The sequence below is a fragment of the Malaclemys terrapin genome, chromosome 1, assembly GCF_027887155.1.
Source record: "Malaclemys terrapin pileata isolate rMalTer1 chromosome 1, rMalTer1.hap1, whole genome shotgun sequence".
In the NCBI taxonomy this organism is placed as follows: Eukaryota; Metazoa; Chordata; order Testudines; family Emydidae; genus Malaclemys; species Malaclemys terrapin.
The window spans coordinates 6958851-6973483 of record NC_071505.1 but is presented as its reverse complement, the minus strand read 5'-3'; the positions used below and the strand labels follow the sequence as shown (position 1 = coordinate 6973483).

General features: G+C 48.2%; 1 protein-coding gene across 1 annotated transcript in view; it reads left to right on the top strand.

Moving 5' to 3' along the window:
• LOC128830334 (collagen alpha-1(VII) chain-like) overlaps positions 1 to 14633 on the top strand; it is a 181470-nt gene that overhangs the window by 108051 nt on the left and 58786 nt on the right. Inside the window, exons 50-59 of the mRNA XM_054016154.1 lie at positions 1131 to 1166; positions 2147 to 2191; positions 2571 to 2642; positions 3073 to 3108; positions 3226 to 3261; positions 4880 to 4921; positions 6986 to 7039; positions 8133 to 8171; positions 8432 to 8470; positions 12585 to 12623. Coding sequence (XP_053872129.1) covers positions 1131 to 1166; positions 2147 to 2191; positions 2571 to 2642; positions 3073 to 3108; positions 3226 to 3261; positions 4880 to 4921; positions 6986 to 7039; positions 8133 to 8171; positions 8432 to 8470; positions 12585 to 12623 — 438 coding nt within the window. The remainder of the gene's footprint in view (positions 1 to 1130; positions 1167 to 2146; positions 2192 to 2570; positions 2643 to 3072; positions 3109 to 3225; positions 3262 to 4879; positions 4922 to 6985; positions 7040 to 8132; positions 8172 to 8431; positions 8471 to 12584; positions 12624 to 14633) is intronic.

Sequence of the window (14633 nt, the reverse complement as noted above, 5' to 3'; positions counted from 1 at the left end):
TCCATGAAGAAAAGTATTAAAGGGAAGAGCCCTGGTCCTCATCTCAGGTTAAACTAGAGTAACTTCCAGTAGAGATAAGGAGGTGTTAGTACTGTTATACAAGGTACTGGTGAGACCTCATCTGGAATACTGTGTGCAGTTCTGGTCTCCCATGTTTAAGAAGGATGAATTCAAACTGGAACAGGTACAGAGAAGGGCTACTAGAATGATCCGAGGAATGGAAAACCTGTCTTATGAAAGGAGACTCACAGAGCTTGGCTTGTTTAGCCTAACCAAAAAAGGCTGAGGGGAGATATGATTGCGCTTTATAAATATATCAGAGGGATAAATACCAAAGTGGGAGAGGAATTATTTAAGCTCAGTACCAATGTGGACACAAGAACAAATGGATATAAACTGGCCATCAGGAAGTTTAGACTTGAAATTAGATGAAGGTTTCTAACCATCAGAGGAGTGAAGTTCTGGAACAGCCTTCCAAGGGGAGCAGTGGGGGCAAAATATCTGGCTTCAAGACTAAGCTTGATAAGTTTATGGAGGGGATGGTATGATGGGATAGCCTAATTTTGGCAATTAATTGATCTTTTACTATTAGCGGTAAATATACCCAATGGCCTGTGATGGGATGTTAGATGGGGTGGGATCTGAGTTACTACAGAGAATTCTTTCCTGGGTGTCTGGCTGGTGAGTCTTGCCCACATGCTCTGGGTTTAGCTGATCACCATATTTGGGGTCGGGAAGGAATTTTCCTCCAGGGTAGATTGGCACAGGCCCTGGGGTTTTTTTGCCTTCCTCTGCAGCGTGGGGCACGGGTCACTTGCTGGAGGATTCTCTGCACTTTGAAGTCTTTAAACCATGATTTGAGGACTTCAACAGCTCAGACATGGGTTAGGGGTTTGATACAGGAGTGGGTGGGTGAGAGTCTGTGGCCTGCGTTGTGCAGGAGGTCAGACTAGATGATCATAATGGTCCCTTCTGACCTTAAAGTCTATGACTCTATGACTCTAACTCCCGGTTTACACTGGCAACAGTAAGATCAGAACCAAGCCAGGCGCTTTAATTCAACTGGGAAATTCAGAATAACAAAACTGGTCATGAACTGAACTTTAACCTGACACTTTGTTATGTTCTAGGGACAACCGGGGCAGAAAGGGAACGTGGGGACCAAGGTAACATAATGGGAATTCTGTGATTTCCCATAGCCATGGAGATGATTGAGCTCTCTCTGCTGTAGTCTGTAGTAGAATGCGGAACCTCCTGATAAATATTAATGTGAAGCTGTTCCAATGTGACTCCCAAGTCATCCGAAAGGACCCTTTTGTTTTCCCATTTTGGGGGCTTTGATTCAGATGAGAGGCATGGAGGTCAGGTTCGCATTTGGTTCAGCCTGGCTCGACCAACCCAAGTTATTGAAATGTCCCCCAAACTGACTCCAACTCTGGTTAGGTTTTCCTTCTGGGTTCGGTTTCATCTGCCAAAGTTAGAGACTGCAACCAACCTGTCAAATGGGACTTCAGAATCTTTTTTCTTCTGGGACAGTTCTTCAAGTTCTGGGGGGTGGGACTAGCTATGGGGGCGGTCACCTGCTTGTTAAGGCTGAGGAGGTGGAAAGCAGGAGACTTTCCCAAAATCCCATTGGTGATTGGTGGAGAATTGTATCAAAGGGGTAGCTGTGTTAGTCTGGATCTGTAAAAAGCAACAGAGAGTCCTGTGGCACCTTTAAGACTAACAGATGTATTGGAGCATAAGCTTTCGTGGTGAATTCTCTGGTGGAGAATTGTCAACCTTCCCCCATCTCTACTAGCATGATTGCAACTCTGACATCTCCCTGCAACATCTGACCCTATTTACTCCAGCTCCGGGCACCCTCTGAAATGTCACCCCCATTTACTGCACCTCTGACGACCTACCTCATCTTTATCATTGCCTGCTCCTCCGCCCCCTCTGGTGTGTGCTGGGGAAAGAGACTGCCCTCATTCAAAGCCACTGGCCAGACAAGTGGGCTTGACTCGCTCTCCATTTGAATTGGCTTTTGCAGGCATAAGAAGTGCTGTATAATTAATGTCCCAAGTGCTGGGGAAGCCTGACACACCCGTTTACCTGAGGCTGCTAATAAGGCTGTAAAAAAAATTGTCCTCCTTTCCTTTAGGGAGAAGCAGGTGCCCCAGGGGAGCCAGGAGGGAGAGGAATCCAGGTAATGATTCATTCCAGGGTGCAGAATGAGATCTTTCGGTGCTTCAGTGGCATCCTTCAAGCACTGTGTTTCCATGTCCGAGTAGTTATAGAAGGGAATTAGTGAGGGGAAAAAGAGATCTGTGCAATGAGTTTGGTGGTTCTCAGCCCAGGGCTTTCTCCTGGGCCTTTCAATCCAGCACCGGTCAGCAGCCTTGGAATTCACATGCACAAAGAGTCACCTCCTAAATGAAAACCACAGAGAGTTCAGGCGGGTGCCTAGGGTCAAGTCTTCTGCCCTTCCTGTGCTGCTGGACAGGGTCTGGAACGCCCATTGGGCTGTATGTGCGAAGATCAATCGCTTGTTTCACTCATGATTGTGTCTTCGAATCATTTTGCAGGGACCTTTCGGGCTTCCAGGACGTCATGGAGAACAGGGGATCAAAGGCGAGATGGGAGAACCGGGAAAGGACGTAAGTCAGTCATCGACGGCGTGATGGAAGGAAGGGGCACATGGGAGACAATATTATAGCTGGCAAAAGAGAGGCCCATAACGCTGCTGCTTTAAAGGCTGCAAGCTCCCTCCCTCCATGTGATGTAGTGTGGCAGGTCCGGCGTGGAAGGTCTGCTCCCCAGCAGGAAGGGGTGAAACCAGTTTGAATAACGTCTGATTGGGCGGAAGCCCAAGACATAAGGCAGGATGCTGCCATGGGCACCCCTGGTGTGCACACCACGCGAGTGTGTGAAATCTCCTCTGCCCACCTCGGAGGAAGAGTCACTTGCATTTCCAGCCTGTTCGATGCTGAGCCTCAGCGTGCGTTGAGCGGGCCTGAGACGGTGGGGAGTTGCTTTGACTCTGTCCCACCGAGGGCCGGTTCTCACCTTGCCTCTCTCTCCTCCCAGGGAGTCGCCGGAGAGAAGGGAGACAAGGGTGAAGCTGTAGGTTTGCACGTTCTCCTTTTTAACCTTGCATGAGAGAGAGTCCAGCTCGGGGTCTGACATGCTGACTTTCACCACTCGCCTTTTTGGGGGATTGGGGGTGTTGTGTCTCCGCAGGGGAAGCCTGGGCCTCCTGGGTCACCTGGAAGCATCGTGAGTAATACTCTTTTTCTGGAGGGGCTCACTGGTGGGAGGGAAGGGGAACTGGGGCGGAGGGGGTGCGTTGTCCTGGCAACAGGAGGGAGGGGCTCCCATTTCTTTGCAGGCAGCTGTGCTGTGAGTCTACAGCAGCACTGAGGTTGCTCAGGGGTAGAGGCCTGTACCTAGTGTCTGCCATGAGAGGCCAGAATCACTGTAGTGGAGACCGCAGTCTCTGTGTTGCAGCGAATAGTGGTTTGAGCATTGGCCTGCTAAACCCAGGGTTGTGAGTTCAATCCTTGAGGGGGCCACTTAGGGATCTGGGGCAAAAATCTATCTGCAGATTGGTCCTGCTTTGAGCAGGGGGTTGGACTAGATGACCTCCTGAGGTCCCTTCCAACCCTGATGTTCTATGAATACATCACAGCAATTCATTCAGTGCATGTGTGAGTATAACAGTCCTCCGGACCTGATTCAGGAATATGAGTACATGCTTAATGCCATACTCATCCAGAAAGCACATGGCTAACTTCAAGTACATCCTTTAATCCCACTGAAGTCAATGAGATTTAAGCACATGCTTGACTTCAATGGTTAATCATGACTTAAAGTTAATCATGTGCTTAACTAAATCAGTACCTGTGGGGATATGCCATGGAGGTTCTTGCCTATCTCACCAGGCCTTTGGTTGCCCCAGCCTTGTCATCCTTGGTTGCTGTTCTCCCATTCGCTCACTGCTCACGCACCTCTTAGTGAAGTAATAATAATATATGGAGATATACCTATCTCATAGAGCTGGAAAGGACCTCAAAAGATCATTGAGTCCAGCCCCCTGCCTTTACTAGCAGGACCAAGTGGTGATTTTTGCCCCAGATCCCTAAGTAGACCCCTCAAGGGTTGAACTCACAACCCTGGGTTTAGCAGGCCAATGTGCAAACCACTGAGCTATCCCTCCCCCTGCTCCTCTGCAATTGCAGCGCCACTGGGGATGGAGGGGGGAGCACTGTACAGTCTATGCTGCCTAGTAGGCTCGCCATTCCCAGCTCCTGTGACTCTCTCACCCTGCGCTAGCACAATGACCACCGCACCCAGTGACCCAAGTACATCGTCTTCCGATTCAAAGGGGAAGGGTTCTAAACTGTGCAGTCCTGTGACTGTTTATTGAGTACAAACGACTACACTGCCTAAACAAGGGCAAAAGTTGAGTCAGCAGCAGAGAGGGGCCTGAACAAAATCCTAAGTCTGAACATCCCTGAGCTCTGAGGAAGTTTGGATATTGGATTTGCTGTTGGCCCCAATCTCTGCAACGGGTCAGACCTAAACACTTTAAGCTTTGTGCAAGTGCAGCTGCAGACCCAAACTTCACAGCTGGCTCATACCTCTACAGCTCATTGGATGAAGACGCTCTCTAGCCCCTGATCCAAAGACATAGAAGGTTTGGATCCAAATATTGCAGCTCAGATTAAGGGCTAATTTTTAGAGGAGGAAAGAAAGTGAGTTAATTGATCCTTGTGCCAAGTGGGTGTATCAGAACCAGAAGGAAGGTTCGCAGAGATGATGTTGGTCATTGGAGATCTGTTCCTAATTGGGACCAACAACACTTTGTGACCTGTCTTTCTTCCATCTGGTGTAGGTGTCATCTCTGGAGAACAGCATCACCAACAAAGGCGATAAGGTAAAGTCTCTCCCTTGCCGGAGAAGCAACGGCGCACTGAGATGACTGTCCCCTAAGACTGGTTGTGTAGTTGTTTTGCATGGGAGTGTTTTACCCTTCAACAACAAAAACGTTTTAAATAAGCTGTAAACAGCTGCAAAGGATTAAGTTAAAAAAATTAAAGACATTCTGTGAAATAGAGATGATAGAATTGACCTCAAACTTTTCCAGATGTGAGGAGCACATAATCCTACACTGCTGTGTAACAAAGGGCATATCTACCCTGCAATCACACCCAGCTCGAGTAGACACACCCAAGGTAGCTGTAATGTAGGCCTGGGCTACACTGGCAATCCACAGCGCTGCACTTGCTGCGCTCAGGGGTGTGAAAAAACACCCCCCCCGAGCGCAGCGAGTGCAGCGCTGTAAAGCTACTCCCCTCGCCAGTGTAATCAGAGCCGTCTCGCAGCACTGGCGGCGCGACTACACTTGCGCTTCACAGCGCTGTGAATCCACGAGTGTAGCCAAGGCCGTAGCTAGCTCAGTTAGTGGAGCAGGGAAGCTGTAGCAGCATGCACATCAGGGTGAGCTGTACAAGCCCACCTGGAAGCCTGGGTAATTATTTGCAGGACTAGCCTGCACTGCTACGTGCCATCACTGCTCTGGGACCTTAGCAAGCACAGGTGCTGTGATTGCAGTCTTGACTTCCCCTATGACTTCCTGACTTCCAGATCAAGTTTTCTGCACTCAGGTTGACTTTTGCAAGTCAACTTGGGATCTGAAATGCTGAACTCTGCAAAGCAAACTGAGTTCTCCCATTCACTTCACCAGTAACAAAGGTGCTGCAAATGGAACGTAGCTGACAATGTTGTTGAGGACGCAAGAGGCAGAATGGACTCCAACTCTCTTTCCAGAGCTGTGTGGGTTCTGCAGGGCAGACAGGAGTAAACACTCAAGCCCTGAGTCAGCAAAACATTCATTGAAGTCAATGGGACTCGGGCAGGTACTTGGATTTAAGCATGTGCTTAAGGGCCAGATTTTTAAGGGTAATTCGGTCCTAACTCCCATTGCCCTAAGTGCTTTGCCAAATGGGGATAGGATAATTTACATGCTTAAAGTTAAGCACATGCTTGAGCACTTTGCTGAATTTGGATGAAGGCAACTGGCTTCTCATTAAAGGGGGGAAAAATCACTTGTTTGTTTATGCCAGGGCTGGCAAGCAATTCACTGCTTTGCATCTTTGTCTAGGGTAAGAGCTATATCCAGGCGTGTTTTGAGTAGCACCTTTCAAGGATTAGTGCAGGGCACTCAGACAGTTGATCACAGGATGATGGATGCAAGGTGCATGGACGGTCTGTAATAAAGATCAGCAGGGAGGGATTCCACCCGTATGGGGTGTTTGGGTTAAAAAAAAAAGGAAATTGAATACAGTACCTAAGAGTAGGGGAGCGCAGAGTTCAGAGAGCAGCACCCTTCCGAAGATACCAAAGTAGTGGCTGAGAGACGTGGAACACCATGTGTTCTTTGCTTCACGCCATTCTTCTGTACCATTCCTCCGCTCAGAGAAACAAACCGCAAAGAATCCAGCCCCTTTCATGCACCACCCACATCACCACATGCAGCATCCGATCTGACCTACGCGGGAAGAGAGGTTGGGTCAGGTGTTATCCAGAGCAGCCATTTTGCCAAGGAATGTCTCCCAACTGAGTGGAGAAAAAATAGGACTTGAAATCACAGGGTTTAGCAAAAATTGTGACTCGTCCTCATTTTCTGGCATCTTCACCCTCTGTGCAGCAGGGGACAGGGAGAGGCGACTTGGCCATCAAGAGAGTGGACCTGCCACAGCATCAGTTTCATGCTAACATTTGCAGAAGTGGTTGTTTCCTTGCGGGCTAGGAAAGGGTGGTTCTGGAGGGACCCCGGGAGAACAAGAGTCTTAAGTAACAGTCCTAAGAGTTTGTTCCATTTGGCTAACGACAAAGCATTAAACGAAAGCTCTCCCCAGATACCTGCATTGCTTTATCAGTCATGTTGCAGTGCCAAAGAGAGAGAGCTAACCCATTCCTGCTGCTCCCTCTCTTACAGGGAGATCCAGGGGAAACAGGCCTGAAAGGAGAGAGAGGCCCTCCAGGTCCCAGGGTAAGTGTGGGAGTCTGCGGGTGAGTGTTTTTGTTGGGCTTGCAGGTGGACGGACAATTGGGTCAGATCTCTCATATGCTTGGCCCCAAAAGGTTGGATTTAAACAGCGAGAGCTTTTGAGCTGAGCTGTTAAACTCATGGCCACATCCAGGCCTGGATCATGCCAAGATTTCTGCACCTGCATAACTTCATGCAGCTGAGGAGTCCGATAGAGATCAAAGGGGCTATTTGCATGCATAAAGTTACCGACTGCCTAGGCCTTTGCAGGAGCACAGGCTTGTATGGTGGATCTTTACTTCTCCATTAATTAATGTAGCTCCTAGAACTGGAAGGGACCTTGAAAGGTCATCAAGTCCAGCCCCCTGCCTTCACTAGCAGGCCAATGCTCAAACCACTGAGGGGGGAGGGATAGCGCAGTGGTTTGAGCATTGGCCTGCTAAACCCAGGGTTGTGAGTTCAATCCTTGAGGGGGCCACTTAGGGATCTGGGGCAAAATCAGTACTTGGTCCTGCTAGTGAAGGCAGGGGGCTGGACTCAATGGCCTTTCAAGGTCCCTTCTAGTTCTAGGAGATGGGATATCTCCATTAATTTAAAAAATTTATTTACTTCACCACCTGACCATGGGATCTGCTGCTTGGGGCAACCTGGTGCTGTTAGCGTTTAACATACACATTCATCTGCTACCACAATAGAGTTCATAAAGAATCATCATCATCCAACCTGACGACCCCCAAATATAAATACTGGGCCACGCCACTGGAAATTTAATAGAACTTCGGTGTCCACCTGGCTCCAAACTGCGCAAAACTCTTCATTCACACATCCCATTTCTGCTGGACAGCTGGGAAGGGCCAGCCCACGGCGCCTAGATTCTGTCAGCACCAGGCCGTTTAGCGGGAACTCTTTCATAGCCTGAATTATAACCAGTTTGGGACCAGCAATGCGGGGGGGACCTACGCTTTGGTCCTCGGGAATAGGGGCCGTGGCAGCTTTCAGAAATTACTCCTTACTGTCATATTTTAGTTGTGGAGATAATATCCCTTTGGAACATGGGAACCATGAGGTCAAACCTACCTTTATTTTATATTTTAAGGGGCCGGATGGTCTCCCAGGGCCTGCAGGTGGGACTCTGGTATGTTACTTTCCTAGCCTTGTTTTCTACATATAATCAACATTACTTAAATGATCTCTTTCTAAACCATGGTTCTAGAATACTACTAAATAGATAGATAGCGAATACCACATTCTGTACCATATTTATCCTTGTTGAAGTGCGTTAACTAGTCTAGTAAGTTTCAGGTTCTACTTCTTAACCATGGCTGTTACATTCTGGTGTATCCGTTCCTGAAACATTGAATAATGTTTTCATGCCTTTTTCTCCCCCTCTCCAAGCTGGATAACATGTCAGAAAAGGGGACAAAAGGGGAAAAGGTAACAGCTTCTAATGTCATAATTCTAGATTGTGAATTCTTTAGGGAAGAGACTGTGTTTTGTATTTGTTTGTACTGTGCTAGTGCAATGGGGGAGTTGTGGGGGGGGGGGGGGGGGGCTTGCCCTTGACACTTCTGTAATACAGATCATCCTCATCAAGGGAACCATGGCCTTGTCTGTGGGAGAATTGTTTGCTCAAAATGGAAAAACGAATTATTTGTACATAGAAATGTGCCACTGATTGGCACAAAAATATATTCACGCCCATCCATGGACAGAGCATACACAGCGGCACTGTGCTGGGAGGTGTGTGTTCGGGACGTTCACCTTGCTGCCAAGTCGCTGGACTAGGAGTGAGTCATGCAGGTCTTCCCAAAGGGAAACTGCAGTTAAAAACGCTTTAGAGCACATCACGCTGTCAGGTACTTTATTTAGGCCGTGGTTGAGACACTAAAGGGGAAAAAGCTCTAGGCGGTGCTTGGAAATTGTAGAGTCAAGCTGATTGGAGCCAGAGTCTAATTGCTCTGTGTGTGTGTGTGTGTGTGTGTGTGTGTGTGTGTGTGGCGTGGAGGGCGGGGGAATGTATCTGGAATCTGAAGACACGTGAGTTTAACAGCCATTTTCTGTCAATAGAATCACACTGGAGACTCTTTAAAGAGCAGGAGGAATGGAGTAGGTGTACACCAGGGCAAACCCATCATGGCCTAGTGGGTTAAGCAAAAGGCCAGAGTCCAAGTGCTCCTCCATTCTTTCCCCACCTCTGCTAATGGCTGGCCTTAATTCTCTGCTTTGATATAACTTTTTGCCAACATTCGGGTGGTAAATATGCTGAGCCCCGGGGTGGGAATATGGGGGCGCCGATTGGTGAAGGGAATTGCCCAAGTCACATGATTACCCAGGTCTCATAGCTCTCAAGCCAATACTTTCTTGGAGTGGTGTAACCAGCTGGGTTGTCTCTGGAGCCTCTTGGATTATTTTCTCTCCTGTGCAAAACGTGTTGAGTGGTGGAGGCCACCCCAGTCCATGGCTTGCTGGTGCCCTTCATTCCACCGGAATCTGTAGAGGCAGAAACCAGATTTCAGTGTAATGAAGCCCATCAGACATGGAATTCAACTCCTCACCTTCACGCCCTTGGAGAGAATGTTGACCAAAAGCTCATATTGGGATCTTAGCCCCATGTCCAGACATTGTGCTGCCACGCTGCCGATTCACTGTTAAGGTGGCTGCAAAGTTCAAGGCTCCTGTTGCAATGTTAACTCGTCTGCACTGCACACACGCCATATTTCCTAGGATTGTTTTTTCTAATTAAACCTGCAGCTTAATTAAGGAGAGATGGCATGGTCCCAGGATGAGACTTGGAATGAGGAGATCTGGGTTCTAATCCTGGCTCTGACCGTTAGCGTGACTCAATTTACCCCCAAGGGTGAAATGCGAAGGACGATCGTTACCATCCCCACTTCCCATTGGTCTTGGGAGGCTTAGTCAATGGGTGTTTGGGATGATCTGGGCCGCTGTAATGTTCCTGTTGGAGCTCTGACTTTCACAGTGCCTGACTCCTGCGAATCTAACTAGCATTGCATTGGTCCTAGCATTGAATAGGTTATGTCCTGCATCCCTTGGTTCTTTCACGTCTGCACAGGGGACATGACACACTTTCATCCTCCGGGGGAGGAACATTGATACTATCAGGCTACGTCTACACTATGAGCTGGGATGTGATTTCCCTGCCTGAAACTGGTGGAGGCAGCTGGACCTCCGCTGCCATTACCCGTGCTACGGTGCCAACGCTGCTATTTATACTCGCACGAACTCGATGAGCACTAGTGCGAATATGTGTGCACGAGCAAGGAAATCACACCCCTCGCTTGTAGTGTAGACCTAGCCTGAGTGGGTTGGACCTGGGCCTCACCTGCCTGTCATTGATAAAATCCTCTGCTCTGAATTTGTCACATGTCCTGCACTTGCTCCATGTGCCAAACTGCCACTGATGTCATTGGAACACCAATTTCACACCTGGGAGAAACTGAGGCATAGAGTGATGAAAATGTGGCTCTGATCTGAAAAAAGTCTTCAGCGGGGGTCTGTGGATGCTTGGCTCCTGGGAAAAGGTGGCCAGGTTTGAAAATGTTGGTCTAAATGACCTGGGTGTGATCAAACAATGAATCAGTGGCGGAGTTAAAAAGAGAACCGAGGTGTCCTGTCTCCAAGAGCCTTTCTAAGCCCCTAGCTACAGCGAATCACTCAGGTGTTTTTCTAGATTTATACACAACAGCAAGTATGGTCTGCAGAGCAGCAATACAGCAGGGATCAGCCTTTTGTTTGAGATCACGATAATAGTGCTCATGCTAATAAAACTGGGCAAATAATGATTGTTTGACTTGCTCAGGTACCAGGAAAAATTTCTTGTGCTGCTGTATTAATTTAGATGGAATAAATGGACCTAAAACTATTTACATAGCTCAGTTGCTGTCCAACATTAAACAGCACTAAGGTTCGGCATTTGGTGTACAGAGACCTCAGCCTGCTTAGGATGTTGGCAAACACGCCGTTAACAATCCTTTTCACCTTTATGAAAGATTAAGAAAAGAAGGAAAAAACAGTTAAAGCATTTGAAATGTGAAGTATTGAATGAAGCTTTCATTTTAACAACCTCCCTTGTTCCCGTTGCCTTTAGGAGGAGAGAGATTTTAGAAGGAAAAACCCCCTTTTCCGACAGTCTCTTAGGGGGAATCAGAGCTGGTGATAACTGTCCTTTTGGGGGAAAAGAGAGGAAGTCAGTTGAGATAGGCTGGAGCTGCTGCTGCTGTTAAAGTCCGATCCTGTTTCATCTCGGGTGGTGGTTGGGATCCAGCTGTAGCCAGCAAAGGTGGCGATGTCATCTGAGTCCCTCTCCCTGGCCTGGTCTGGTCAGGACATCTCTCAGGATTAGGATGAAGAGGTTCCGGGGTCCCAGGAGGTGCTTGGGGCGGCCAAGGGGAAGGGGCGGCACGTCAGGCTGTTCGGTGGCAATTCGGCGGCGGGTCCCTCTAGGTGGGAAGCACCTGTCGCCAAATTCCCGCTGAAGAAGAAAGCAGCACGGTGGAGCTGCCGCCGGAGTGCCGCCGATCGCAATTGTGATCGCGGCTTTTTTTTTTTTTTCCCCCCGCCATTTGGGGAGGCAAAAACCCTGGAGCCGGTCCTGTCCCTAAGTCTCTTCTTTTAAGGACCCCAAAAGGGAGTGATGGGTGGAATAGCCCACTCCCTCTTTATTGGTTCATTAATTTCTGGTCCCACATTTACTGGTGTACCAGGCATGCTCTTACCACAGCCTTGGAGTTATATCAGGACTTTTTGTTTGGACGAATTCATTCTGTCTCCCTTTCAACCCTTTTCCCATCAACATTTGTAGTTATACATTATTGTGACATCTGATGCACCTACTTACTGTGGAGCTCACCGTTCGGGTAACTTTGTAGGCCCAGTTATCCCAACATCGCTCACACACCGTATCACAGATTGAATTAGGCAAAGCGCAGTGTGGAACTGGCTGATCATCCAAAGGTTTCGCTGTCTGAGGTGTATGCTCTAGTGAACCCAACCCCTGCGGATCAGACCAAAGTTCTGACATGAATCCAAGCTTCCATCAAGTTGAAGGGTATTCATGTCTGAGGCTCTGGTTCAGGTGGGGCCTAGTGAAAGGGGACTAGCTGCCAAGTTCATTGGAGGATTTCAAAGACCTTTACAAACATTAATTGGAGCCTCTCATCCCCACTGCGAGGTAGTTAAGTCATTGCCCCACTTTTACAGATCGGGGCATTGAAACGAAGGGCATGTTGACACTTCAAGCTGGGGGTGTGATTTCCATCTCAAGAAGACATACCCGTGCCAGCTCTGATTGAGCTAGCATGCTAAAAATAGCCACGGCATGTCGCTCTGAGCTAGGAATCACGCTACCAGCTCCAAGTGTAGGCATATTTTAAGTAACTTGCCCATGGTCAGACAACAAGTCTCTGGGAGAGTCAGGACTAGAACCCAGGAAACCTGACTGCCAAACCTCTGCTCCAGACACCTGTCACTGCATTTCTTTGGGCTAATGCTTTTGTTAACCAGCTATTGTTTGTTTGTTTTTTTAAAGGGAGATCCAGGTCCACCCGGCAAAGGAGTGGAGATCAAGGTAAATAAAAACATGTGGAAAATTATAATATTGATACGCTCTCTCTCCATCCCTGTTTCTCTCACTGGGTTTCTCTGTCCCTGGGTCTCTGAGCCCCGCCCCCAGGTGCTAGGATTCAGAGACAAAACCCTAAGAAAGCCAGTGTAGAACAAGACCCTGAGGAGCTCGTCATAAATCTTACCCCATTGCTGCAGTAAGATCAAATTGTTTGGCCTTCCGGTAGGATCCAGGTTAGAGACATTAACCAGGATGGGTGCTGTGTGGGTCACTGCTGCAGCTCTGTAGAGAGATCCCTTGTGAAATTTAGTATGAACTAACAGGCAGCTATGAATGTGGCTCCCTGCCCTACAGCTCCATTGAGCAGTCTGGAACACAGAATGGGGGTCACTGGTTAGGGTCTGTTGGATTCTCAGGCATAGCAAAGGCTAGAAATGCTTTATTGCCTCTGTGGCCATCAGGTTCCAACCTTTGCTCTGGGGATGCTGATCTCACCCTCATCTTGTGCGCGTCGGTCAACTCTCAGCTAAGCAATTGTTGCATCACTTGGGGCTACCCTGGAGAGTCAGCTGGAAGCTTACATTCGTGCAGAACATCTACCTTCTAGCTAGGGTAGGCAGACAAGAGCACACCACACCTGTGCTTCCGTCTCAGTTCTGAACCAGTGGACATCCAGGTGCAAATCGAAGGCTTGGCCATGGTCTGTGAAGCCCTAAATACTCTCAAAGTACCTGCTTACTGTATCTCAGAGATCACCTTCCACCCATTGGTGCCACTGCAGAAGTTGCAAACAATGGGATGCTTAGGTTTTCAGCCTCCCGGGATTACGGCCCTGGGTCTGGGGTAGGGCGTCCCCAGTAGGGCTCTGGCATTTGCTCCCAACAGGGATCCATCAGGGCACAATGCAAGGCACATGTTTGTACAGCACCTAGCAGAATGGGACTCCATTCTTGGTTGGCCTTTAGGCACCACCATAATAAACATGATTAATTATCATTAATCTCCATCGAGGTTTTCACCTAACGCTGAGTACTGGATTGTCTCTACCAGTCGGTTTCTTTCCAGTGCTGCCTATTATCATAGTATCTAAGAGCGGTCTCCTGGCCCAGCTGCCCAAGGACACGAGCTCCTCTCACACAGCACTTTCACATAGGTGACGGAGGAGGAATGTATGGTTCCCTACTTTGGGAAGTGTTGTTTCTTGCTAACCACATTATGTATCTAATCATTGTGGCCTGTTAATGAGAACCCAATGGGACATTCGCTGCTGAAAGAGCCGATCGGCCCACACATGTAAAACTCTGCACCTACCCTATTCCCATGATGCTAGGTCCGATGTTACGCATGTCCAAGCCAATGACAAAGCTTCCATTGACTTCAATGAGAGCAGAATCCAGCCATCAGTATCTAGGGGCTTATCACTGCTCATCTGTGGAGGTTATACTTGAGTTAATGTTATTTCCCTTGGTGGTAAATTGTATAGTCAATTGCTTGACCACACTTTGGTTTGTTATGAAATATACTCCAGAGACTAAATAACCAATATCAGTCTGGTTTATTGCTAAAAGACACTAATCATGTAGTACAGGAAAAAAGGTTCAACATGATCCCAGCTTCCAGGAAGCCGTCTCGTGCAGCGTGGTAGAATTCACCTTACACAGAAGGCTTGCTTCCAGAGTGACACATTTCAGCTAGGAGCATTTATAGGATGATTTCAAAAGTTACAAACCTCTTTGCACATCACTAGAATTCAACCCACCAGTTCATAGCAGTTTCTTAACTTGTTGTTCTGTACCTTCCTTATCTTGGAGACTAGCTTTCCAGGTACTGGTCCAGGACGGTACCTCCCCAGCTCGTACCAGGGCAGAACATTAACGTGGTTTGCCGTTGGCAAGTTTTCTATTTTCTAATGCCAGCGCTGACTTCAGCTTTGCAAAGTGTTGTGGGATAATTGACGGGTGAACAGAATTCAGTTAACATAACTTCCCAACACTTCTTTCTTTCTTTCATTTT